Source organism: Odocoileus virginianus, chromosome 14 (genome assembly GCF_023699985.2).
Source record: "Odocoileus virginianus isolate 20LAN1187 ecotype Illinois chromosome 14, Ovbor_1.2, whole genome shotgun sequence".
Lineage (NCBI taxonomy): Eukaryota > Metazoa > Chordata > Mammalia > Artiodactyla > Cervidae > Odocoileus > Odocoileus virginianus.
This window is the reverse complement of record NC_069687.1, coordinates 30,356,626-30,383,382: the sequence shown is the minus strand read 5'-3', so window position 1 is coordinate 30,383,382 and position 26,757 is coordinate 30,356,626. Positions and strand designations below refer to the sequence as shown.

The 26,757-nt window shown below is 38.3% G+C and overlaps 3 protein-coding genes and 2 long non-coding RNA genes across 10 annotated transcripts in view; 3 read left to right on the top strand and 2 right to left on the bottom strand.

Moving 5' to 3' along the window:
- Positions 1-1,868: 1,868 nt before the first annotated feature.
- On the bottom strand, positions 1,869-9,893 carry BRIX1 (biogenesis of ribosomes BRX1). The gene is made up of 10 exons (XM_020891518.2): positions 9,680-9,893; positions 8,011-8,122; positions 6,540-6,583; positions 5,107-5,177; positions 4,329-4,378; positions 4,154-4,227; positions 3,949-3,999; positions 3,721-3,822; positions 2,604-2,732; positions 1,869-2,323 (listed from the first exon to the last, which is right to left on the bottom strand). Exons 1-10 carry the CDS (start codon positions 9,836-9,838, stop codon positions 2,054-2,056), a joined length of 1,062 nt encoding a protein of 353 aa, XP_020747177.2. The 5' UTR covers positions 9,839-9,893; the 3' UTR covers positions 1,869-2,053.
- LOC139038244 (uncharacterized) lies at positions 2,263-4,606 on the top strand. The gene is made up of 2 exons (XR_011491185.1): positions 2,263-2,347; positions 2,381-4,606. It is a non-coding gene; the product is annotated as an uncharacterized lncRNA (long non-coding RNA).
- Positions 9,837-18,163, top strand: RAD1 (RAD1 checkpoint DNA exonuclease). 3 transcript variants are annotated; one of them, XM_020891519.2, is made up of 6 exons: positions 9,837-10,109; positions 10,579-10,806; positions 11,763-11,871; positions 13,161-13,419; positions 15,476-15,574; positions 15,887-18,163. In XM_020891519.2, exons 2-6 carry the CDS (start codon positions 10,612-10,614, stop codon positions 16,062-16,064), a joined length of 840 nt encoding a protein of 279 aa, XP_020747178.1. In that variant the 5' UTR covers positions 9,837-10,109; positions 10,579-10,611; the 3' UTR covers positions 16,065-18,163. The 3 variants fall into 3 exon arrangements, with proteins under 3 accessions (XP_020747178.1, XP_020747179.1, XP_070332663.1); XM_020891520.2 differs by having other exon boundaries at positions 9,837-10,145; XM_070476562.1 differs by lacking the exon at positions 9,837-10,109 and having other exon boundaries at positions 10,160-10,806.
- A 678-nt stretch (positions 18,164-18,841) lies between these two features.
- LOC139038243 (uncharacterized) lies at positions 18,842-23,273 on the top strand. Of its 2 annotated transcripts, XR_011491184.1 has the most exons (3): positions 18,842-18,929; positions 19,727-20,050; positions 23,185-23,273. It is a non-coding gene; the product is annotated as an uncharacterized lncRNA (long non-coding RNA). The 2 variants fall into 2 exon arrangements; XR_011491183.1 differs by lacking the exon at positions 23,185-23,273 and having other exon boundaries at positions 19,727-20,325.
- TTC23L (tetratricopeptide repeat domain 23 like) overlaps positions 22,534-26,757 on the bottom strand; it is a 61,349-nt gene continuing 57,125 nt past the window's right edge. For 2 of the 3 annotated variants that reach the window (XM_070476561.1, XM_070476559.1), the window contains one exon: positions 22,534-23,383. In XM_070476561.1, the coding sequence (XP_070332662.1) occupies positions 23,302-23,383 (82 nt within the window). In that variant the 3' untranslated portion in view covers positions 22,534-23,301. Of the gene's footprint in view, positions 25,918-26,757 lie in introns of all 3 variants that reach the window. The other variant, XM_070476560.1, reaches the window with a different exon arrangement.

Genomic DNA, 26,757 nt, shown 5'->3' with positions numbered 1-26,757 from the left:
GAAAAGAGGTGCCACCAAAAAAAAAAAAAAAAAAGAATGCAGCTAAGGGATAGTATTTAACCCGTAGCAGGTTTTGGTTGATGTAACTGATACTGTATTATGGGGTGAAAGATCCCTACAACTGTTGTTAAATTTAGATTGTCAACCACATATGGTTAGAAGAGTTGGCTCTGTTACTAACAAATCTCTCTTGTACAGGATCAGGGTACCCAAAGTCTATGAAGTTGTCCTTTTCTTCCCTAACATCCTGCCCTCTGCACAATCAAAACAAACCAACTCTTAAATCTCAATTTCTAGGCACAACACTGTCCAACCAACTCACTACTAAAAATTCATACACTAGCCTCTTTTCCAAAGGAGGATACTATATGGTCTTGGATTATAAATGATAATAGGGAAGATTGAGAAGTTTGAGTGCAAGGAAAAACAGGACATTTCCCTATCTGAGAATGGAATTAGGAAAGGGGAGTAAACAGTGAACAAAAAAATGACTTTTTTCTTTCTCCAATTCCATCTGGTTTTGCTACTTCTCAGTCACTTGCATCTTTTTCTTTCCTGAGGAAAGAGGATCCATTTTTGCTTGTAATACTGTATCAAAATTTAAAGACAATTACACTGTATGTAAATTTCAGCCTAAAGGAAGATCTTTATTAAACAGGTTGACTTCTAAATGAACATGGACTTGAGAAATTCTCAAATGAGGTATCCACATAAATGATTACAATAATGTCTTATTTTCATCCTATATTCAATTGCTTAAATATCGGCTTTTCCCCCTGAAGTAAGCGTGAGTCGCTCAGCTGTGCCCGACTCTTTATGACCCCATGGACTCTTTGCTACAACACAGGACCACCAGGTTCCAGATTTTCCAGGCAAGGATACTAGATTGGGTTGCCATTTCCTTCTCCAACAAATTCGTGTAACTACCACACAAAAACAGTATTAGTCACAAAAGAAAAACCAATACCCAGCCAAAACACAGTATTCATATTTTTTACCTATCAAATTGGCAAAGATTATCTCATCATTAGCAAGGGTACAAGGAAATGAGCACTAACCTCTGATGAGGTACAATATCTAGAGGAACGAGTTTCTAACTTTTGACCAGGGTTCTTAACTCCATATATTGTACAAAATATGTATAGAATGTTTGCGGCAAGCATCTATACCAGAAAAGATAAAACTGAAATACTCAAATATCCAACAATAAGGGACTGCTGAGGTGTGGCAGAATAGAATACTGTGCAATTACTAATGTTGCAGAGCAAGGACAGGAAAATGATTTGCAGGAAAAAAGTGACAAAACACCACACGCATGACCCTACCCTGTCCCTGGCCACTTGCACCCAGAATCTTGTCTATTACTAATTGTTCTTCAGGGTGATAAGCCCAGTGCTCTTTCTGCTTCAAATAAAGTTCTTTCATAACAGGAAAAATTCACATGTTCTGGTGCCGTAACTGTTTTTAAGTAATTTACACCCACTGCTTCTAAATTAAATTTGCAGTCTACAAAATGCTTTCAATACATATATCAACTTATTTGATTTGCAAAACCTAAATATTTTTCTCGTATTTTTTCAAGGTAACAAAACAAGAGAAGTTGGCTCTTCCCGTGCCTTGTGACTCAGGGACTCAAACCTCAGCAAGATGCTTTCCCCTTCTAGCACTCCACCCTCACTATACCATCTGAAATGATGCCCTCAAAGTGCCTAATACTGTTTTACATATAATAACAATCCAGTAAATCTGCCTGAATTTCAGATTTAATAAACTCAAAATTTTAATCCAAAACAGTGGGCCTAAACCTTAAATGTGCTAAATTTTTAGTAACATGTAAAGCTTTAAAAAGAAAAACAGAAATTAGGTGATGAGTTCTGGTGATATTTTATTTAGAAAAACATAGACCCACCCGGACCAAAGTCACAAAATCTTAAGTTTTTCTTTTAAATGTTGCACTAATTAGATGTAAGGCCATCGCAAATAACAAAAGTATTTACACACTGAACACAAAATAAATATAAAACAACTGAAATCAAATCAGTTCTCCATTGATTCATTTTGCATTCCCACTGCTCATCTTCTGTTTCATTTTTCTTTGTCTTTTGTAAATCCTTTTCTTTCTGGCTTTCAAATCGACTTTTGGCTCTGGTTTCACCCACTGTATTTCTACCGGCTTTTCCTCGGCCGGCGTAACAAAAACATCTGCAGTGGGATCATGGGGAAGAATAGTCTTTGGTTCTTTCTTTCTCAGCTTCTGCACATCTTTCACTTGCTGTTTCTCTCTGTATTTTGCAGCTGTGATGGATCTTATGAGACGCCGATGCTAGAAACAAAAAAAATATGAAAGGTGCCGATGCTAGAAACAAAAAAAATATGAAAGGTGCTTTTGAATAAAAATAAACATTTTATACATGGCAAGGACATTCACTTATGAAACCTATTTCCCTTTATCCTGCATCATCATCCAAATAAAAAAAGTAATCTTTAAGACTGGATGCAGCAAAAACCAAATTCAGTTTCACAGTTAACAGAACACTTATTTGGCAGAATTACTTTGGCCCGAGTTTTAGGACACCAAGGACCACTGAACAGAAACAGCTTACCATGTTTGGTGACTGGTAGTGAGGATTTTCATACAAAGTTGGTCCTCCAAAACTTCCCTGGAAAATCTTTATAAGATTTAAGACAAAACGGGGTCCTATTTCTACAAGAGCGGCATCTTCTTCTATGATCTTTAATTAAAAAAAGGAAACATTTCATTTTGATTTGAATAAAATACTTCTAAATGGTACACAGGCTATATCCTCATTACAAATGTACCTAAAAGAACTGATAACCAATAAAGTTAAGATGGAAGGGAAACTTGGCAAATGCCAAAGCATCAATATTTTCTGAAATGTATTACTGGTTACAGGTAGTTGTCATAGGAAAATATAAATGTCTTTTCAGTGTCTTTAAAATTGAGTCATTTCAATCTGGTCTGTATCTAGCTTCTCACAACACATGTCTTCTTACAAAACTGGTCAAATGATTATTTAAAATTGCAACCATGAGATAAAATGTATTCAAGCACCCTATGTGGCACTCTTTTAAAATTTAAATCAATCCTTGAGTTGTTTTTATAAATCTAATTCAAATTAGATTAAAAGACACATAAAAGGATACATGGCAAAATTTATTTTTGAATGGCTACTGACTGTGGAATTAAGGAGCAACTTCTGAACCACAAATATTACTATTGTTGTTTAAGGTATGCCGGCATTCAGAGGTTAAGAAGGGGATATGTTTAACTCATGTATCTTTTCTGCTTAACACAAGCAGAAAAAGGCCCAGTTTACTTCACACGCTGTCTGAAATTCTGTCTTGCTGTTTTCATCCACTTCTCCTCCTGAATGAATCACTGTATGACTCATTTAATAGTTCTCATCAAATGTTTTCTACAGGAGCTATGTTTTTCTAAGTCTAAAACCCCACCCCAGCCCCAGCAGCCTCTAACCTCTTAGGAGAGAAACTTATATTTTACTCAATATATAGTGATTTGTGAGAAAATCCATACTCCGTATCAGCGGATAGCCATGAACTTAGGTTATGAAATAGGGGTTATTTACTACAAGTCTGTAGGGAAAAGAAAGCTATGTAAGAGAAAAAGAGTATCATTTACCTATTCTATATCATAAACACTATATATCCTAACTTATATAATTAAAAATAAAAGCTAACCTGAAAGTTCCGAAACCATATCCTGTTATCCAAAATGGTGAATGTAAACACATGGTCCACAAATGGCTGGCTTTTGGGATGATACCGTGGTGTACTGAAGATCTAGTGGAAAAAGGGACACATTAGTTCTGTATTCTATGATATACCATGTGCGTTTTAGATAAAGTTAAAAGGAAGACACTTATTTATAGTATTTTACTAAAAACAGTTTCTAGTAAAGATATTTACCTGAATTAAGAGTTCTTTTAACAAAGTATAATGTGGTAATTCATCAAAAGCCTGTAAAAATAAAGTGAACATATTATTTGACAACATTAATTTTGCTTAAAATTGTGTTTTATTAACTAAATTGAATTGTACAACTATATCCACTCAAAAAAAACCACCATGCAGAGTAAGAAAATTAACCTCAGACACTTAACGAGAAACTTACAGGGTCAAAAGACAAGAGGGGCCGAGAACCTTTTAAACAGTTTCCAGTCATCTTCAGCTCAGCCAGGGTGTGAACTAGAAAAATTATAACAACAAAAATAGTTATAACTTTGGCACAATTATCCCAAAAGATTTTCAATTTTCTCACAAAAAAAATTTAAATTGAGTCAACTCACTATTTTGAACAAGGAATTTAGCAGATGGTCCATGAGGTGAATTTGAAAGCCTAAAAAATATAAAAGTTTTTTCAACTAATTAGAATTTAGAATGTAGTAAAAGCTTACTACCAGCTCAACTTAAAAGATACCACAGAGACTTCCCTGGTGGTCTAGTGGTTAACACCCTGCACTTCCAATGCAAGGGGGCACAGGTTTGATCCCTGGTCTGGGAAATAAGATCCCACATGCCACATGGCGCAGTCAAAAACATAAAATGCAGTTTAAAAAAAAGAAAAGATACCATACAGTGCTAACATTATTCACTTATTCCAAAATTTATTTAATACATTCTCTTTCGATATTGATTTCTAACATAATTTCACAGTTTTAAAAGACTCTGTATGATTTCAATACCTTTAGACCATGCAATTTCTGCATTTGTTGTACATCCCTAGATATGTTCCAGTGTCTCCTGGTTTATAGTCTCTGGGAACGTGAATAGAATTTGTATCCTGCTGTTGTGTGAAAACTGGATAAATCTTAATTATATTGAATTGGTTCACAGTGCTTTTCAGGTCCACTAGATTCTACTTTTCTGTCTATTCATTCTATTAATTTTTGAGAGTTTGATATTGAAACTCAACTAAAAATTATTTTTTATCATATTTTATCATAATTAATCTACTAAAAAATAACTGTAATATATTGTGGAACTATAACTTTTATTTTCCAAGTCTCTTGTAAACGTGTTATACTTTCATAATTTAAAAAATTTAAAAAAAATACATTCTCTTACCACATATAGAGATCTTGTTTTTTCTTAGCTTCAAAATAGATACACTTATTGCAGTTTTTCATTTCACAAACCTAAATGGAGCAAAGTATAGAAAAATGAAGTACATAATAAAACTAAGATCTAAAGTAATTCAAAGAATGAATATTCAGATTCCTCCAAGATTACTTTAGCAGGTTAAGAGGTTACAAAGGTCTAAATCAAAGTAGATTTATTTGCAGAAATGTTTAGATTTTCTGCATAAGGTAAGCTATGCTCTGCCCACCTCTTTAACAGCTACTCTTTTTGGCCTAGCATTTTAACTGGCCTCCCTTGGGGAACCTCTTCTTCTGACCATATTCCTGTGTACAAACTACTAAGATTAAAAACAAACAACCCCAGGAATAAAGCACATTACAACCAGACTCACCAACTGTAGAAAAACAGTCCTTAAAAAACCAAAAACATCCTTCATAACCGTTACTTTGATGTTTAACTCTTTTGCTGTTCTATTTTAAGCTCAAGAAATTTATGTTTTTTCTTCCTCATCTGTACTACCATTTCTGTGATTTGGTTCTGTAAAATCACTAAGGAGTATACAAAACCTATTCCAAGTTGAATTAAACTTCAACGTCTTAAACATTTATAAAGTCACAAGTGAGAAATGCACAAAAGCAATAAGGGAATGAAGTCCTTTATTATTGCAGTATTTATAAATTAATATATATACGCTACCTGAGGATTAAAGAATTCATCAATCCAATGCTTTTGTTGCTTACTTTCTAGGAATAAATATAACTACATGCTAAGTTGTGAGCTTTAGTTGCTGCAATCCAGATCCTGTTTATGTCTCCTATCTTCATTTGAAATTATACTACCTATTAGGGGCCTGACTCCCTCATTAGAATGTAAGTTCCATGATAACAGAGGCATTTCTTTTAACATTGTTTCTATAGAATAATCCCATGATAGAACAGGGCTTCAAAAATTTGTGCTAAATGAATAACAGAAGCCTTTCTAATAACTAAAGAGAAGTATCTAAAACAATTCTTCTAAGTTTTAAAAAAATTTGCTTTAAAAATGGAAGTTTAGTTTTCAACACTACTTTGAAATTTTAACCTATTACTAGTCCCTAATACCTTAAGAGCAAATATCACATGCACTGCTTTTAATACTAGCAAAATATTTTCCTCAATATGCTTATTGAGAGAAGACAAATTTAAGAATGACCAAGAAATAATATGTACTGAAGCAATAAACTGTGTGAAACAGACAATGAGTACTATAAAAATTTAGAAGGTACATAATTAAAAGTTCATAAAATTTGCGTGTCTTATACAAAACAACTCAAGTCACTGGATAACTGACTTATTTTTTTAATGATCAATTTCTCACGTTCTAAAATATTGTTTCTAAACAGTGCTGCTAGAATATTTTACTTTATTTTCTTAAATTACCTCATTAATCACAAATAACTTATCTTTACGATCCATTTTAGTATCTGTAAAAAGAAAAAAAACAAACAAAAAGATTTCAAAGCTACTTCAATCAAATCACTCATACTTTCTAGAAAATTAACTATTAAGTATCTTTATAGTTTTCAGTTTAAATGAGATTTATTGATCTTCAAAATGATTACAGCTGAAGACACATGACCTCTTTAAAAATCTTGTTCTTTTGAAATGCAAAAATGAGTGACTGAAAATAGTCCTCAGGAATTACAAAGATCTAGGCAGTGTTTCTCTGTGTGCAGGCATACCTCAGAGATTCTGCCTGTTCAGTTCCAGATGACCGTAATAAAGAGAATATTGAAAGAAAGCAAGTCATATAAATTTTTTGATTTCCTAGCGCATATAAATGTCATGCTTATATTCTACCGTAGTCTATCAGATATACAAACACATTACGTTTAAATAAACAATGTACATGCCTTAATTTAAAAGTATTTTATTCTATAAAATGCTAACCATCATCTGAGCCTCCAGGGAGCCACAGTAGTAACTTCAAAGATCACTGATCACAGATCACAAGATAACATCAATGAAAAGGTTTGAAACACTGCAAGAATTACCAAAAATGTGACAGAGATACAAAGTGATCAAATAAACGCCATTGGAAAAATGGCGCCAAGAGACTTGCTTGCCACAGGGTTACCACAAGTCTGCAAATGGAGGGGAAAAAACTGCAAAAAAGTGAAGTACAATAAAATGAGGTCTACCTACATTTTATGAATCTCTTTCCAAAACAGAAAAATTCTCACAAACCAATTTTAGGACACAGGTTTTAGAAACACTCACTTAGGAAACAATATAAATTAAAATTCTCTTTATGTAACTACAGACCTCAGTTTCAGAAACACCGTTATTTTATTCAGAAACAGTGTTATGTTATTACCAAGAATTAAAACCTAAGCACCTCCCAACACAGGCACAAAAAACAGCTGCATGAGAACACTGCCATGGTTCCAAAGCCCATTACTAAGTGTTTTTCATTTGCCTGTAAGACACCCCATTATAAAAGCAAAAGCCTGGCATTAGGAGCAGACTGAGTCTTAAAGGTGCTTCAAGTCATATTACTGGTACATTAAGTTTTTAATAAGAACAGTTTTTTGTTTTGTTTTGTTTTAAATTCAGAAAATAATACATGGCAGTCTTGATTCATTTAGAAGGACAAACCAGCTTATGGCCTCTGAGAACATATTCTCGGACTTTCAAAAAATGTTTTAAAGAAGACAGTGCTTAATGAATTTTGCAGAGAATTTCTAAAAAATATTAACTGGAAAAATCTTATCACTGAACAGATAAAACTTCTGAGAAGTCACTGTTCTTTACCTGACATGCTGAATGAACGAAGCGTGACTAGAAGTGAAAATATATAAACAAGCAAGTTTACAAATACGGAATCTTAAAGCATATGATATGAAAGCACCTGCTTTAGAATGAGGCATCAACATTCTCAAGTCTTGCATTAAATGTCTTGTTCTGAAATTTATTCCTCTAGAAGAAAAGATGAGAATCCGCTCCTTATTTTTCCACTTCCCCTAAAGGAAAAAAGTGTGAGAATTTTAACATTTCATGGTGAATCTATCTTGTTTGTTTAAAAATAAATGCTTCCAAGTAGCAACACAAACAATCCTGAGCTCAGCCTTTAATTCAATCTCAGTAGCATTTACTGACCCCAGCTGCCACCCGGACACCTCCTTGGCTTCCCTTCCTTTTGTTTTTCTTCAATTTCTCCAGTTCCTCCTCCTGATTATGACAGTTCTCATAATCACTCTCACAGCTTTCACTGTCAACTCACTCTACAGAAAGATAAGGAACTCTTTCTAGCTCAAATAATCCAGTATCTAACTTACCTCAAATTCAACTTTCGGACACCAAATCTTAAAATCTGGTAAACTTCCTTACTATTTTTCTGATGATGTCACCATTATTTTAGTCCCCCATGTTTTGAATCTTCCATTTGCCCTTATCTCATATCATAAGCACCAGTAAACGCTGTCAATTTCTCTTTCCAACAACTCTTAGTCCTCTCTTAGGGTTAGAATTCAAGCTTATCTTTCATTCCTCAAACCTAACTCCTTTCCCAGTGCTTGCAAACCACTACAAAGGGTCATTTACCTATCACTCACTACGTGGTATATAGAGATCTATGCTAAGCTGTGGTGGGGGTGGCGGGGACGATGGAAGTAAGTTACTAAAGCAGACCAATTGTCTCCACAGTATTTTATCTAGCTTAAGGAGCTCTCAGATGAATTAAGGTTCAACAACTTGTGTTCACCTTCTTCTGAATAAAAACCATCAACTTACGTATCAGTTCTTAGTTTCTTTCTAAACTCCAACATTTTAGGAGAAAGTGGTCACGTTTTAGTTTTGCAATCCCGAAGCACGGGAAACCTAACTTCTTACAGTGCTTGGCACATTAAAACTTTGTCGAATACACCTAAAACTCATAGTATCTACCCTAGTTTTCCGTATTCCTTGAGAGTTACAAATCAAACAAGTCGGGGATGGAATGGGAATGAGGTTCAAGAGGGAGTGAATACATGTATACTTATGGCTGATTCACGTTGTTGTACATTAGAAAACTGTACAACACAACATTGTAAAGCAATTATCCTGCAATTAAAAGTAAAATTTAAAAAAAAAAGATCACGTCTAAGGCATAGTCCCAAAGGACAGAAGCTTTTTAAAGAATCGCATAACCAGCTTCAAGATTCAGAATATGGGAATGTTCTGGATATCCCATCACTGGAAGGGATATATACTCGAGGGAGACAAGTTTAAGGAAGAATTCCTTCCTCCGACAACAACAAAAAACGAAGGTTATTAGACTAAACACTGTAACAGTTCCCTAAAGTCGCTTCTCTGCGAGCCAGGTAACAGCTTTGAAATCGGTGAAGTTTCTCAGTCAGCAGCCTGCCAAGGGTGCAGCCACGTGCACTTAGGGTTAAATGCAAACGCGGCAGCGGGTCCCGCCGGGCGAGCTGAGACGGAGCTCCCGTAACACTCCCAGCAATTCTGAAACCCGCAGAGCGGTAATCAGGTAGGTACCACAACGAAAGAGCGTGGAGCCGCGGCCGCAAAGCCCCCTTTACCTTGCAAACTGGGCCTGGGATACGATCTTTCTCTTCTTCCGCCGCCTCCTCTGATACGTCGTTCGGCTTAGCCGGCAGCTCGCCATCTTTCGCGTCTCTTTTCAGCTTTTTCGCCTGAACCGCCAGTCCTCCACGCCGTTTCCTCTTGGTCGCCGCCATCTTGCTCCGCGCCTTCGCTTTGGGCTTTCCTTCCGGCTCTGCCGCTCGCTCCGCCTTCCCGTCTCTATGGTCCCGGCCCCCAGCTCCACGGTCCTGCAGCTCTATGGTGTCTCTTTCCCGTCTCTATGGTACGGCCCGGTCGGCTCTCTAGGCCTCCTCTATCTCTGTGGTGACGGTGGCCGAGGTGGTCGGCGATATCTGAATAGAGTGGCGGGAGCCGCTCCACTTCCTCCGCAGTTTTCTAGGAGCTGCGCCCGGGCGCTGCGCAAAGGTAGAGTTTGAGCGCTGGGGATCCCAAGACAAGTCTGTAAGTGGCTTGTGGGCTGGTGAGTGGTGTTGGGTGGTTGTCTGGGTTTCTTGGAGGACCTTCCAAGGACTCAAGCCCGCCCCTCTAGTATATCCTGTTAGAAGCAAGATTGGAGGCGCGGGACACCTCTTCTCTGACTGAGGAAGCGGAGCCTCTGTTTGGGTTGGCGAAACTGACCCCGGTGACCGTGTTAGTTGTGTATTTCTGTCCTTCGTAACTTTTCGTGTTACTGTCCCCTTACTAAAGACGACGAAACCCTCCTTTACAGGGTAATTTTCCTCAAAGTTGAGATAGTTAAGTGGCAGAGGTGGTGGGGTTTCAGTCCCTACTTCGGCGAGTTTAGCGTCCAGGCCTCTTCCACTCGGCTCAGCGCAGGTTGAAATCGCGGGCCTCGTCAGCCTGGACGGGGAGTTTTATTGTCGCATCTCATCAGGAGCATCCCTCGGGGCCGAATGCGCCGTGGACCATGCCCCTCCTAACCCAGCGGATCACAGACGAGAATGATTACTGCTTAGTGGCCAACCTTGACAACGTCAGGAACCTCTCCACTATCTTGAAGGCTATTCATTTCCAAGAACATGCCACGTGTTTCGCTACTAAAAATGGAATCAAGGTTACAGTGGAAAACGCAAAATGTGTACAAGCAAATGCTTTTATTCAGGTATGGAAGTTGGCACCTTTAATCCAGTGAAATATGACCTTCTTCACCCAGGTCAATGAATTCCAACGGTTCTCATTTAAGTTGGAGCACAAAATATTATTTGAATTCTTTTTCTCTCCTGGTAACAAATCCTTTTCCTATCCTGTTTTACAGAGGTAATGGTTAATAATGTCTAAAATATATTAAACTATAGGTGGGCACTTTTTCTGAGTGTTTTGTATGTTTATACGTTTAAATAATTTAATCCTCACAACAGTGCTATGAGGTGGTTCTATTATTATTCCCATTTTACATTTGTGGAAACTGAGACGCTATTTAAGTGATTTGTCAGCAGTCCTATAGCTGGCAAGTGGCTTAGTTGGGATGAGAACCCACAGCATTTGTTTCTGTAGTATATGCTCTTTTGCACTACTTCGCTATTATTTTTTCCTCTTATTGGTTATAATCTGTTTGTTCTTACAAAGTAATAGTTGTATGGTTCAGGTAAGATTTCACATTCAATTTAGCATTTTTTTGGAACACCTAAGGGCACAGCATGACCTCAGGTATAGAGGGATTAATCAGACATGGTTCCCGTCCTCAAAAGAAATTGAGAACCAGTGTTACTTATGCGTTGTCTAATTTGTTTGGCTGTTTTCCACATGACCTTAGCCCAACTGATGGGCACAAAAAGGAGAGAGGGGAGAGTCATGTAAGGGATGACTCCAAGGGGCTAGATGGAGGACCTTTTTATAAAGTTTTGCCTCAGACTGAAATCAGGTACACCTTCCACTACTGAGGAGTAGTATTCTAAAGGATCACAGTTGAAGAAGTTTAAGATGTGTTGATTGATAATCAAATTATTTTCATGGGTTTAGCACAATATTGTTATTTTAAAAACAAAGTGAGCTCTAGAATTGTATGTGTGCATTTTCATTCTTTAACATACATTTTCACATTTACTTTTTTTTTTATAGGCTGAAATATTTCAAGAGTTTAGAGTTCAAGAAGAGTCTGTTACTTTTCGAATTAATTTAACTGTCCTTTTAGACTGTTTGTCTATTTTTGGATCAAGTCCTGTGCCAGGTGAACTATTTTATTGTCATTATAATAACATAAAAGCATTTCTGGATGGTCAGAAAAATACAGGAAAAATTATTAGAATATAAGTAATATAAACATTTGTTTAAAAAATTGCCAATTTATTTTTCATCTGCCACAATCATGTGTTCTGATTTTTCACAACATTAGTAGATGCTAATGGTTCTTATATTTACATTCACCTTTTAATTTACAAAGCTTTTAGGATTTTAAATTTTAACTAATCAAAAGAATACTTTGAACATGTCTTAAATATGTTTAACATTGAGAAATATATTTTAATTGCTTCTTTTCCCTAATGACTTGTCAAGAATTATAGTTAGTGACAGAGAAAAACAGATACCAGTTGTCCTAACTCCCAGTTCACTGTGTTTGACATTTGCTTTTTTTCTTTAAGTTCTATTTATAAATTAAGTTTATTTTCCTAAATGCTTTTCTTTAAAATAGTCATATACTTTTAGAAATAGTTAAAACTACAAGGAAACCCCAGAAGGATGATTTTTACTTCATAGGAAAGGAACAGTTATGGTCCTCTAGAAAATATGTTTTAATTTTGTACTGACAATTCCGTTATTATTGCAATTGGTTAAAAGTATACATTATCTAATGCAGTGATCCCCAACTGGTTTTCCATAAAAGCACCTGCCTTCTTCCATTCATCATTGTGGTTCTCCACCCAGTAAGAAAGAGTAGAGTGTGTTGTCATATTCCTTCTGCTCTTTAGTGTTTTGCAGAGCTAAAACCCTAACCTCCATTAACCACACTTTTTCTCCCAATTAGACCTTAAGATGTGGTGAAATATAAAGACTATCTCCCAGTAGAAAACATTGGAAGGGTCCTTATCACAGTGAATACATTGATGTTATAATAAGACAATATGAAAGCAATCCATTGTTAACACAGATTGAACCTTCAAGAATAGCACAGTCTATCCTACAATAGTTATTATTAATAAATGCAATATGGACGGTATAGATTCTCCATCCTAAAGTTGTATATTTATATATAATCACCTAGCTATCTCTGAAGTGTTTTTTTGTTTGTTTTTTTTTTTTTGCAACCTGGAAAACTATTTCAGAGTTATATTTTATTCCTAATTTTTTGCAGTTATTTTTGGAATTGTCTACACACAACTATCATCAGGGAAGATGCAGTCCCTTCTCATAAGGATATACATACATATATGCTAGAAATGGACACAGTAAAATATTCTTGAGTTTTAGGCATCATTTGAGGAGAAGCTGAGCCCAGAGTATGATTTGTTTCCATTGCAGGGACTTTTACTGCACTTCGGATGTGTTACCAAGGTTATGGTTACCCTCTGATGCTGTTTCTGGAAGAAGGAGGCGTGGTGACAGTGTGTAAAATCAATACTCAAGAGCCTGAGGAGACTCTGGATTTTGATTTCTGCAGCACCAATGTCATTAATAAAATTATTCTGCAGTCAGAGGGGCTCCGTGAAGCATTTTCTGAGTTGGATATGACGAGTGAGGTCCTGCAGATCACCATGTCTCCAGATAAACCTTATTTCAGGTACTTGAAAGCCCTGCAGTCCTAGTTATTGTAGTTTACTCCATCTACCTACTTACACATTTGCTTAGGATGCAGAGTTTTTATTACCCAGGTTACGAGAATTTTCAGAACTTCAGAGAGCTTCTACTCTTACTTCATACTTTTATGTGTCAGGACAGTAGAAGACCCAGGAAGACTAACTCATTATTTAAAGCTTGGTAGTGTTGGTTTCTAGAAGAGTAGCCCAATCTCTTGAGTTCATAAACTAGTGGTCATTTCATTTTCATTGCTTACCATCACATATAAGTTGCATTGTGAGGAAAATTGAGCTTAAACTTTTGCAAAAGGTGTTCACAGCATATGGTATCTGTTTTTCCCAAGTTAGTACAGGATACTGGAGGGAATAGGTGTTTTCTATACATGGTTCATTCACTAAGTATCAATCACCTATAGTGTGCATATTTACCTTATTAAGCACTACAGGAAGGAAAAGCTTAATCAAGGTGACGAGGATATACGAGGAACACCTTAGAGAAAACAAAATTACATGCCATTAAGATCCTTAGGGAACCAGCACAGGGCTGCCTAGGGAGGCATGGTCAAGGTGAGCTTCCTAAGAGGACAATTTTCAGCAGGAATATGGTGTCAAAAACTATCAAGCTGCTTTTCATATTTTGACCCAACAAATGAAATGGCAAAACTCTTCAGGATTAGAATCAGTTGAGAGAGAGAATTTATTTATTTCTACTCTTTTGAAATATTTCAGGATATTAGAGTAAAGGAGTTAAATACATACGGTATGAGAGGTGTAATTCTTTTTGAATCTACTTTAGAAGAACTGCAGGCTTTTCTTATTGGTTAGGTAGTTAAAAAATTGGCTCAAGATTGGTTAAAATGCTAATAAAAATGGAAATGAGTCTAACCCTACTTAAGCAGTGATGTGAATTAAAGATTCCAGGCACTTTAAACAGAGTATTCCAGAGGCTCCTCATCTAAACGATCTCTCTCAGCATGTGTGACTAGGTGGATCATGGTATTTTTCATCTCCCGTACAGGAAATTATTTGGTGGTAGGGAACTGGAAGTTGAAGTATTTTTTTCTGGATATGTTAAACTTGAGCCTGTGACACTAAGGAGTAGTTGGATAGATAGGTATAGAGTTCAGGAGATCAGTCTAGACTAAAAATTTAGATTTGGGAACCATCAGCATGGCTGGGCCTAAACAATATGGCTCAGAGAAAGAGGAAAGATGGATTCTGAGGAAAGCCAGCAAGCACCTATGTCTTTATCACTGTGCTCATATAGCAGTCACATACAGTGCTCATATATGTTAATTCCAGGTGGCTCAGATGGTAAAGAATCTGCCTGCAATGCAGGATACCCAGGTTCGATCCCTTGGTCGGGAAGGTCCCCTGGAGGAGGTCATGGCAACCCACTCCAGTATTCTTGCTGGAGAATCCCATGGACAGAGGAACCCGGTGAGCTTCAGTCCATGGCATCGCAGAGTTGAACAGGACTTCAGCCACTAATACTTTCACTTTCCAAAACAAATGATCAGTAAGTTAAGTAAACATAAACATTCACAAATTGTCTGCAACCTACTGATACTCCCAAGCAAAGAAAAACCATAAAACAGCCTGAAAACCATCTGAAACACACAAAAGCCCAAATTGCTTGGTGTGGCAGTAGACATAGCTGGCAGGGCCCTGGGTTTGCCGTTGACATAGATCAGGGTCTTCCGTCACTCCTCCACTCTCCTGTTACATGATTCTGATTTGAGGAAGAGGGAAGGACAATATCAAAGTAATATTAAGGTAATGAAATTGAGGCAAAGCCCCCTAGATTCCTTCTGTGACTGGCTTTTTGCAAAGTCATTTATTAGTTGCTCGCTCTCTGTACTCCGGCAGCATCTACAGGAATCTTTAATATGTCATTGTTACAGTGCCTTGTCTACAGCTGTCTACATACCTGTTTCACTCACCGGAATGAGCTTCTTAAGGAAGTGTTTGCTTATTTGGATACTAATGTAGCTTATTGTTGAACCAATGAGTGAATGAATTGCTCATTTTCTACTATAGGTTATCTACTTTTGGGAATGCAGGAAGCTCCCACCTTGACTATCCCAAAGATTCTGATTTGATGGAATCATTTCACTGCAATCAGACCCAGGTCAACAGGTCAGTAGGTTGCCATTTGGTGATGAAGGTGAGGTTAAATACTATATTTCTATTAAATCAGTTTTTTTTTTAAGACTTTCAGTGTGTAGATAAAAGTATAGCAAGAAATAAATAGTAGATTGCTGGGTTTACTTGGGAATTTGGCATTGTGATAGTGAATTAAATTTTCAAAATGAAGAAAGTATTAGCAAATTGGACAGCTCTTTGATTCTGTTCTTATATTTGCTATTTGGTGGTTCTCGGCTAACTTTTGTCCTTGGAATTATGCTTCAAGAGTGTCCACATAACAGCTTTTTGTTTACTTTTCTGCAGATACAAGATTTCTTTACTGAAACCCTCTACAAAGGCATTAGTCCTGTCTTGTAAGGTATCTATTCGAACAGATAACCGAGGATTTCTCTCATTACAGTATATGATTAGAAATGAAGATGGACAAATATGCTTTGTGGAATATTACTGCTGTCCTGATGAAGAAGTTCCTGACTCTTAGTCTTCAGTATGGCAGTTCATGCACTGTTTGTGTACATATAATGGTTCATGCATCGTTCATGTACACATGGCAGTTTATGCACTGTTTATGTAGACATGCAGAGTAGGTCATGTTCTCATGTTGAGGGCAGTGCCCTTCATGACTTCCTGTTAAGATTTTCTAAGGGGAAGAAGCAGGGAGGAGCAGCACAGTCCCTGTCCCCTGATAGTTGCTGTAGGTTTTGTCAGTAATGTTGTCACATAGTCATAGATTATCCAGTACTGGACTAGTCTGTGGTTCTGTCTTTTGAACTCGTGGAAGTTGTTATAAGTCAAGGTGCGTAAGTTTTATGTGTTATTCTACTTAAGTAGGACATTCCAAGAGTATAAAAATTTGAAGTTTGTTGAAGCCATATCAGAAATGTCCTTTTATTTATTTACTATTAGAAAAAGCAACAGCATATGGGCATCACTTCCAAGTTGGAATTCTGGAGACTCTGTCATAAAGCAGTGGTTCTCAGAGTGTCATGCGTAGACCACCTGGAAACTTGTCAGGAACTCTGGGGGCGGGGCAAGCATAAGTAGTTTAAACAGCTTCCCCTGCTTCGCCCTCCCCGCCCCAGAGATTCTGTTCCTTGCTAAAGTTTGAGAACCACTGTTTTAAAGGATAATTTTTAAAATAGCATTTTAATTGCATTGAAGTGACTGCTTTTACAGGTGATGTCTTTGCAAGTGTTCTGAAGTTTAGGTGTCACCAAACAAGTCTGAATAATTATATGATTTATTTACATTTTGAAGGCATCTATGAACATGATATAAAAGTCTTCAGAATTACAGATTTTCATCGTGTTCTGAAAACCATTCATTGTAGTAAGTACTTATTAGATACCTTCTATTTGCCTGTAAGAGTTCCTCAACCAGGGCTTCCCACGTGGCTCAGTGGTAAAGAATCCACCTGCCAATGCAGGAGACAGAGGCTCCACCCCTGATCCTGGAAGACCCCACATTCTGTGGAGCAGCTATGCCCGTGTACCACAAGTGCTGAGCCTGTACTCTAGAGCTTGGGAGCCGTGGCTGCTGAGCTCACGTGCCCTAGAGCCTGTGCTCTGCAACCAGAGAATAGCTTGCACACGACGAAGACCTAGTACAACCAAAAATAATTTTTTTTTTAAAAGTTTCTCAACCAAACCAAGGCATATCTCAGTGGGCGGGCATGTAGGTGCTGCTCCCAGATACCTGTTCGACTCATGCAGTGCTGGGTATCTAGCCCAGGGTGAATGCCCGATAACTGGTTAAGTCTCCCAGGCAATCTCGGGATGCCCAGCTGGTACAAAAGTCACTGGAGTTTTATAAAGTTATAGGATGTGTTCAAGAAGGAAATGATTGAATCTGCCAAATGTCCAGATTTTTTTTGTCTTGATAAGCATTACGAACAAAACACGTCTAAAACATAATTATGAAAATACTTAATCAGTAAACATTTCAAGGACTACAATTTTCCTTTAAATTTAAAATTGGAAAGTTACTTGGTTTTTTTCCATTGGCATGTCTAGTATCTAAAATAGTGCCAGGATAGAGTTAAATATTCATCAGATAAAAGGACCTCCACTTTCAGGTTATTAGTCACTATGAAAGTTGAACCTATGATTAAATATTTTTGCACATTTAAGACTACTATTTCAGCTGAACGTATCTTGAGTTACTTAGAATTCAGAAGCTAATAAATGTAATTCTTTCTCAGTCACCGTAAATCAAGATATGATTTAATAAAGAATTTTCTAGTTAGTGTGTTCTGTTTGACTCCCTAATCGATTATTGCTAGCTTAACTTTGTTCAAGTTCCTATGAGAGACCACTGGGGGGAGCGCTTCCTTGGGCAACGCAGATGCTTTGGTGACTATAAACTGAATTCATGTGTCACAAAAGACTAAGATTTAGCTCTGCCTTTTTGAAGTTTACCTCATATTCTTTCTAATAAAATTGTACTTACAGTAGCTATTTTTTTCTATTTTAAATTAGTTTATTCCCTACTTATGATGTGCTTCCACCTAGAACTGATGAAATGATTCAAAACAAAAATGTTAAATTTTACTGTTGTAATAAAAATAAGTCTTGTAATACATGTTTTGTTTTGTTTTTTTACAAGAAGCTACACAGTTTCTGTGATACTCTCAAGTCCTGCTAAGTATTAGTTACCATTGCTGAAAGGGCAGCATGTGGCAGCCCCTGTAGCTTAGGGTGGGTAGGGGGGTTCAGAACTACATAGACTCCCCTTCCCCCTTTCCATCTTCATACTGCTGCCTCTTGTCCCCACCTGAGACGAAATCTGTTGGGTCCTGAGGAGTTGGGAATAGTGTTTTCTCTTTTCCCGAGTTCGTATTTGTAGCATTTTTATACGTGTGTCAGGTTACATGCTCTCCTGCAGCAGTTAGCAGCTCTACCGTGGGTTTTCCTCTCCAGCAGTGGACAGCTCAGCCTCTAATCAGAAATGCCCCAGGCAGCTATTATGGGTGTTCCTGGCATCCATATCTCAGTCATTTCAGAAGCCTCAATAAAAGAGTAAATGTTTGGAGTAGGTTATCTTTTTGAAATTCATAGCTCGTTGACTGGATGTAACTCCTAGTTAATAGTAGTGGCTCTCATTGGTAAAACTAGAGGTATTCAGGATATGTGAACTAAATTATTTCAGAGTAGTTCCCCATCCCTTTATAGGAAGAATATAAGAATCTAGTGAGGCCTGTAGTCTGTACCCTTAGGGCTGGTGCCTGAGGCTTGACTTTTACTTCCTGCCATTTTGGATTAGGACAGTCCCATCTCTGGAATATTGTCAGGTTTGCCTCAAGTGGACCTTTAATGCAACGTGATGGGTGAACTGCCAACACATAGTGGTAAGGCATCACTGAACTTACAGAACCGGTTGCATAAACTCCGTGCTTGCTACTGAACATTTATTAAAATGCATATGTGGGAGAGTTTGAGCTGGACTTGGTTTTGTTTGTTTTCTTTCTAATTCAGTTACAGGGACTAAAAGAAAGTAGCTAACCCTCATCTATCTCAGAAATTTCAGCGGCCAGTAACTAAAGGAATGTATAAGTTGTGTATGACCTTATGGACTAGGGTGGCTGGAAGCCTCAGGTGTTTTGATTGGTTGTCCAGATTGCTGCTTCCCACTGAATGAGTTTAGAAAGGAGCTTAACTCTCAGCTCGTTTTCCAAGAGTGAAACTTTATATTAAGCTGTATTGTGCTGAACATTTCCAATATGGTTTCTTAAAACTTAGGGATTTCACAAAACAGTAACATTTCTATTTATTTTTTTTAAATTTTTTTTTAACAGTAGCATTTTTAAACTTTTAGAACCAAGGTAGATGGCAGCTTTCTATTTTGTCAGATATGAGGATATTAAAACCATTTCATAAAACATTTTAAAATCAAAATCTCAGGGGACAGGTGGGAATTTTATACTGTCAACAAAAACTGGAGATACTAAAAGTAATTTCAAATGAGACAACTGGGTTACACAATAATGTTTTATTTTACAGTGTAATACTTTATGCTATTGTTTCATTGATAGAGGTTTGTTGGTTTGGAAATGTTAAGAGTTTGGGACCTCACAAAATAGTAAAATTTTAGTGCCACCCAAAATGGAGTCTAAGTAGCACTCCTAACACTTTGTTTTTATCACAGTCATTGTTGAAAACCTGTTTTCAACTGCGTGTGTGAAAACAGAAGCCACTCTTCTGAGGCTGCTTTAGTCAGCTCAGCATATTCTGGACAAGAACATGAGTCCCATCTCCAAGCAAGGCTAAAATCTGCAGTGAGTCACTGAGTGACTAGTTTATAAGTACTTGCAGAGAAGGTCAGTGGAATATAGGTGCCTTCGGCCAGAGCTGTAAGCGGAAACCCTGCTCCTGGGTGCCAGACTTAAAGCACTCTTGTAATCAGCTGAGGGAGAGCGGCAGCTAGCAGGAGGAAGCCGAGCAGTCTATGGCCAGACCACCGGATAAATCGGTATGTATGTCCTCCTGCCACAGCAGAACACTGCTCACTACTAATACTGTGGATACTGGCTGGTTACTAGGTTTTACAGACTAAACAGAATGAAATGAGAAACTACTCTCTTGAATGAAGAACCAAGATGTGGTTGTATAAGCACTGATGAGTGATAGAAATGTTCTTAGGAACACACGTGGATCCCAAAAACACAGGTGTTTGAGCTCCACTAAATCAGCTCAGGTAACTGAGGAGCGATAACAAGGGAAAAATAAAAGCTATAGTACAAACAATCTGATTTCTCCTCTGTCCCTCGACACACAAAGGAATATGATTTGAGACTGCCAATTTCCTAGATACACACTGGTTCAGGGCCTTTTTTTTTTTTTAAAGTCTCTCAGTCATGTCTGACTCTGCAGCCCCATGGACTGTAGCCCACCAGGCTCCTCTGTCCATGGAATTCTTCAGGCCACAATACTCAAGTGGGTAGCCATTCCTTCTCCAGAGGATCTTCCCAACCCAGGGATCCAACCCAGGTCTCCCGCATTGCAGGCAGATTCTTTACCGTCTGAGCCACCAGAGAAGCCCGTTCGGGGCTTCTTTTTTAACAACCTTGGTGAGCATTCCATTCCCAAGTCTTTTTAATCCAGTCGGTAGGGGCAGCAAAGCAGGATGGAAAGCTGTGATTCAGGTGACTATCTGCTTTATAGTCACTAGACTGACCGTGAATGAATCAATCCCTCTTGTCCCTGTTTTCTTCATTTACGAAAATCAAAAAGGCCTATGGCTCTAACATGGTATGACTTCAGTAGACCAGGTTAGGTCAGTCTTCCAGAAGGTCAAACATTTCCTCACAAAGCAATTTTAGGGACCCCAAAGAGGTTATGGCTAAAGATGTTTACAAGTACTGTATTAAAATGCTCATGCATAAACTACTTATGCACTGCAGAACTTTTTTTAAAAGTCAGAATGGGAAAGAATGAAATTAGAAAAGCGGAAATGGAAGGTAATGGGAGTCCCAGTGATATGTGAAACTAACTTAAAGCATGTGTCTAAAAAAGATTCCTTCCTCTCAGGTAACAGAATCGTGGTTTCTAATGGCCATATGTATTTTACCTGTAATGCCCTTGTTAAATGTATCTTTCCCCCCCGCCAGAATCCTTGGTTCTGCTTTTGATCTGCCACTGCTATCGGTGTTGGTAAATATATTTTGTGGTCAAGAATGCTTGTTATCAACAGGTTGGCTTTATTGTTGACTATTCTGTATAGAGGTTTTCCCTTTACTGATAACAGAAGACCTAGAGGAAAGGAGAAAACCATTTGTGCCTTTTTTTCTTGGTTTTTGACATCTCTCCCTCCTTCTAGCACCAATCACTGCCTTATTGAGCTAGAAGGCTGAACTCAGTCTGAGGCAACTATTTTACCAGGTGACTATCCCCCTAAAATGCTAACTCTGCTAAAGGGCCTCCAAAATGGTACTAGAGTCTTAGGTTTTCTCCCTAAAGAGCAGGGGACTTCCTTTGATTCAGACAGCAGGTGAGGGGTGTATCTAAGATATCTGGATTGCATTTAATCACAGCTGAAAAAAAAATTACCTAACTTAGGGCCTTTTGTATATTGTTTGTGCTTTTCAGGTGATTCCTCCTCATGAGCACAGAGATTAGAGCCCAGAGGCACTGTAATTGCTAAAAAGAGGATCTGTCATCCTCATTCCCAGCCTTTAAGATTTCCATACGCTGGTTGCCTGATTCTGGAGAAGTTGGCCTGGAACTAGAAGTAGTCTAGTCCAAGAGATTTTCTGATCCAGAAACCCGGTTTCTATTAAGTGTTCCTCAGTCACCTCCTATTTAGACCTCAAGCCTGCAACAAGTGTGGTTTTCACAGCCCCATTTGCCTGAAAACAAATCCGTTCCACAGAAATATGAGATATAAAATTTTATGAGCAACTTGAGGGTTTTTTTTTTTTTATATGCAAGCCCCAGTAAAGACTGGTTCATTCTGTCTCCTACTGGACCATATAAAATACAGAAAGCTATCTGGCACTTTAATTTCCTGATCAGTAAACCAAGAGATGATATGATTCCAAATTTGAAAAAAAAAAAAGTAGGTACAAATTAAATCAATTGCCCAGGGGTCTCATAAAATCAGGGGTGGGCAGAGATCTGAGAGGGCTCTCTGCTAGGGACTGCAACTAGAAACCAACCTTGGGCCTCGCTCTCTCTCGCCACATGATGGCAGGAGTCCCCTTTCCTGAAATCAGGTCACTGAAAGGCCTCTGGCTGATACAATGGATGCATCATCTGTGCATTTAAGAAACTGTGTTAGACTCTCTTCTCTATGATACAGTGTTTCCAGGGGTGAGCTCTACCTCACTTCTGAGCTGTTAACAGGCAAGATGTTTTCCACACCAGCTTCACAGTAGCTTTGTAGTGCCTAGCCCCTGTCTGATTTTCCTTCACTGCCAATGGTATAGCTAGAAGGTGATAAAGTCAAAGCCCAGGTTTCAGTAAATACGAAAATAACTGTCATTTATTACCTGATAACCACTTTACACACATTATCTCATTTTTGCAGCAACACTAAAAGATAGGTACTGTTATCCCCATCTTATGATGAGAAAACCAGAATTATACATAGCTAGAAAGTGGTGGTGCTGGGGTCTGAACAGTCCTGTCTCCATGCCTAGAGCTCTTAACCACCATGAATCATAAAGAAAAATTAGTTCATCAGGCTGTGTTGAAGTCATGTTTCTATGATCAGGTAAAATAGTTCACTGGTGAGATAGTCATCTTTCATAAAGAAGTTATTATGCCCTAAAGCAGGAACCAAATTTGTTACCAAACTGCCAAAGTGTTCATGTACCCTCAGTTCAAACATGTGCTATATTTACCTTTTGCTTTAAATAAAACTAGACCTAAGATATTATCTCTGTGGTTCTAAATAAGGTTTTATTTGCCAAAATTTATATCACTGACCAGTTTACAAAGAATTCAGGTAAATATAAATACAGTGGTGTTTTAAAAGTTAATTTCTTCCCAACATGCCAGTGGGGGAAGTTTAGTGTGTAAAAAGTTCTGGGAAGTACTTCAGGAAATAAACGTGTGTCACTTTGTGTAATTCAATTTGGTTTCTTCCTACACTTTCTGCCACAGAGCCTTTCTTCCTCCTCCGTCCCTTGGAATCAACATTGCTTACAATACCGTTTAGGAAATGCTGCCCCATAGAGCAGCCATGAAGAACTCACCATTCCTTCCAAATGCTGCCCTCTGTCAGGCCTCTGAGATTTTGCATAGAGAGTGCCTTCTTCCTGGGATGTCTTCTCTTCTCCATCTGGATGAACTGTTACTCGCCCTTCAAGAAACAACTCAAATGTAACCCTCTCTATGAAGTCTTCTCCAGATTCCTCAGATGTTCTCTCCTTGCTGCTCCTAGTGCACTGAGACTTCTACTACAGAATCTGTATTTCATGTTTTCATTATTTTCATGTTTATCTCTTGCACTAGACAGTTGTCACCTTAACAGTAATGGCCATGTTTTAGTTATCTTTATTTATTTACCACCTGCAGCTCTAACTGCACCTAGGATTTAGTAGATGCTCACCAGATACATTTGTTGAAGGAATGTTGAAGATGAGGAAAAGTGAGGCTCAGGATGTTTAGGCTACTTAAAAGTCACGTAGCTATCTCATAGCAGAGTTGGGACTCGCATACAAGATGTCTGGACTCAAGGTACACTGCTCTTTACTCTGTGCATAAATCGCAAATCCGTCACAGAAGTTTAGCTCTTCCCCAACCCATGCCCCACGGCAGATGATGATAAATCAAGCTCCACCAAACCTAGCCTTTTGCTCTGGAACTTCAAGCAGCACTCCAGGAAATCACTACCAGAGTGGGCCCAGGTGGTAAAATATACTTGCTTTCCTTGCATCATTCACGCTCTACCTCCTGTCATTCCATTTTTGTGGGCCACTGATTAAGTTCCCCTGGTGCACTACCAAAGACCAAGTACCCCAAGTTGGCTCTTTGTGACTTAGCAGCCTCTGTTCCCCTCCACGGAGACCCTCGTATGGGAGCTAAATGCTCCAAATGTTCACTGCTCTACTGGTCCCAGTGTTGCTAGCTGTCCCCAGAATCCTAATTTGGAAAGGCCACCGCCCCTGGGCACCTGGATGTTAGAGCAGATTTTGCTCCCCACCCACTCATACACCAAGGTCTGGCAGAATATTTTCTCCTTTAATTTTGTAGAGGCAGCAGTAGAATGTATACACTAATGATAGGGAAAGAATATGAATGCAGTAGCCTGGAAACAATCTAGCTTGTGGAGCATAACTTTCATCACTAAGGTCTTGCCCAAGACTAGTCTGGCTGACACAAAATTTACTGAGCGTATCCACTGTTCTACTTACTGCAATTTTCTCTGGAAATAAACACCCCCAAATACTTTTTTTTTTTTCCATCCTACTTTTCTTTGGCTTTGTCTCCCTAGTCCCTCAGCCCAGAAAAGGCGATTTTTGTTCACAAAGATTTTTGACCAAGAAGATAATAGATCACTAATAAGTTAATGGGCATTGAGGTACTCTCCTCCTTTCCCCTCCTATCAAGAGAAAAGGATCCTTCTGTTGTCTTCTACAGCTTAAGAGCCATTGAAAGTTATTCAAAAGCAATTTTTCAGCATGCAGCTCTCCTAGAGATGGTTAACAAGGACAAAGTTGAAGTTAATGATCCATGCCTTCATACTTCCAGTAAGTATGGGTGACCAGCTAGAGTTTCAAAAATAGCTCCTATTTATTGGGCACTTACTATATATGAGATGCAGTGCTACATTTTTTAATGTGAATAATCTCATTTACTCTTTATTATCTTTCCTTATTATAGATGCTATTATAATCCTCCTTAGAGAAAACCGTGGCTTAGGATAATTTGCCTTATGGCACACAGAAAGTGGAGGAGCCTGGATTCAAACAGAGGTCTGTCTGACTCTCAAGTTCATGACCTTGCATTCTAACAATTAGAACTGTCTATTATTGGAAAAGGCCACCTGGAGAGATAATGAGTTCCTGATTTGTGTGTGTGTGTGTGTGTGTGAGTTGCTCAGTTGTGTTCAACTCTTTGTGAGCCCATGGACTGTAGCCGGCCAGGCTCCTCTGTGAAATTTTCCAGGCAAGAATACCGGAGGTAGCCATTTCCTCCTCCAGGAGATCTTCCTGACACAGGGATCAAACCCCCATCTCCTGCATTGGCAGGTGGATTCCTTACCACTGAGCCACCAGCGAAGCCCTATCCAGCTAGATATATAGTTATATGTATCAATCCACAGTTTCATCATAGGGTACTAGATAGCTGATCTCCCCATATCTTTGACAGGACTGAGTTTATATGACCTGTACTTTTCATTATCACAAATATTCTTGCATGTGTGCTCAGTCGTGTCCAACTCTTTGTGACCCCATTGACTGTAGCCCACCAGGTTCCTCTGTCCATGGACTTTTCCAGGCAAGGATACTGGATTGGGCAGTCATTCCATTCTCAGGGGATCTTCCCAATCTAGGGATCAAATCCGTATCTCCTGCATCCTCTGTTGTTGGCAGGTGGATTCTCTATCATGGTGCCACCTGGGAAGCCCCTACCACACAACATAATAGGTTTTAAGTATATTTCATTTGAATTTATAAAGTCTGTATGAGATTGGAAATCCTGCTGTTTATTGGACAACTGCATCCCTCTTCTTTGAACTGCCCCTTCGTGTCTTTTGTGACATTGCTAAAGACCACACCCTTTTCTGAAACTTTCTCCTCCAGTGAGTTCCTTTCTGTTTTTTCCTGACTCTTCTAATTCTCTGAAGACTCTTTCTGAGTCTCCTTCCCAGTTCCTCCTTCTGAATGACTCCTGGATAATATAATAATAATAATTACAATAATTAACATTTCACAGAAGCTTACTATGTGCCATACAGTAAATAAAACCTATAAAACAGAGTTCTCTTATTTGCATTTCTTTAGATGAAGAAAGGAAGATGCAGGATGTCTCTCCATAAGTGGGGAACTCACTCTTGAGCTGTCTCTATTTTGATTAAAAAATACCACATATGTTCTCTCCAAAGCAAGTGTAAATATTCTCCAAAGTTCCTACGTTTTCTTGTTTGACATACACATAATCCATGGATTTCTTATCCATTCCTTTAACTTCTAATATATCTCGAGTTTCTGGTCCATACCAGAAATTGTCTTATTAGACATTGTCAAGTAGATGTATTATGGGCACCTCAAACTTAAGACATCCAAAATGGAAATTATCTTCTCCAGACCCACTATACATCCTCCAAGATGACCTTGTCCTGCCAATATGCTTTCCTTAATAGCATGGCCATTCAACAAGTTGCTCAAGCTAGAAACTTCAAAGCCACCTTTGAATGGGCCCCTGACTCTCTTATACCTCACATGTGATTGGTTTCAAGGTCTTGCCAATTTGAGACTCCAAATTGCTCTCAACTCCCATCTTCTCCATGTTCCTTCTACTATGGTTTTAGATAAATAAGGCTCTCAACATCTCTCCCTTGCACTATTGCATCTGCCTCCTAACTGGTCTCCCTACTTCTGTGGTCTCCCCAGGTCCCATCCATCCTTCCCAGGGCTGACAGTTAATGTTCCAAAGCCAGTACTTGATCATGGCACATCCTGCTCAAAATTTTTTGATAGTTATCTTCTGCCTACAGAATAAATTCTAAAC

Coding starts and splice junctions, on each gene's coding strand:
- BRIX1 (XM_020891518.2), bottom strand. CDS start 9,838: ATGGCGGCGACCAAGAGGAAACGGCGTGGAGGACTGGCGGTTCAGGCG. Junction 6,584..8,010: donor GATGCCTCATTCTAAAGCAG/GTGCTTTCATAT, acceptor TTCTTTTTACAG/ATACTAAAATGGATCGTAAA. Junction 2,733..3,720: donor TATGGTTTCGGAACTTTCAG/GTTAGCTTTTAT, acceptor TTTTAATTAAAG/ATCATAGAAGAAGATGCCGC.
- RAD1 (XM_020891519.2), top strand. CDS start 10,612: ATGCCCCTCCTAACCCAGCGGATCACAGACGAGAATGATTACTGCTTA. Junction 10,807..11,762: donor AAGCAAATGCTTTTATTCAG/GTATGGAAGTTG, acceptor TTTTTTTTATAG/GCTGAAATATTTCAAGAGTT. Junction 15,575..15,886: donor AATCAGACCCAGGTCAACAG/GTCAGTAGGTTG, acceptor ACTTTTCTGCAG/ATACAAGATTTCTTTACTGA.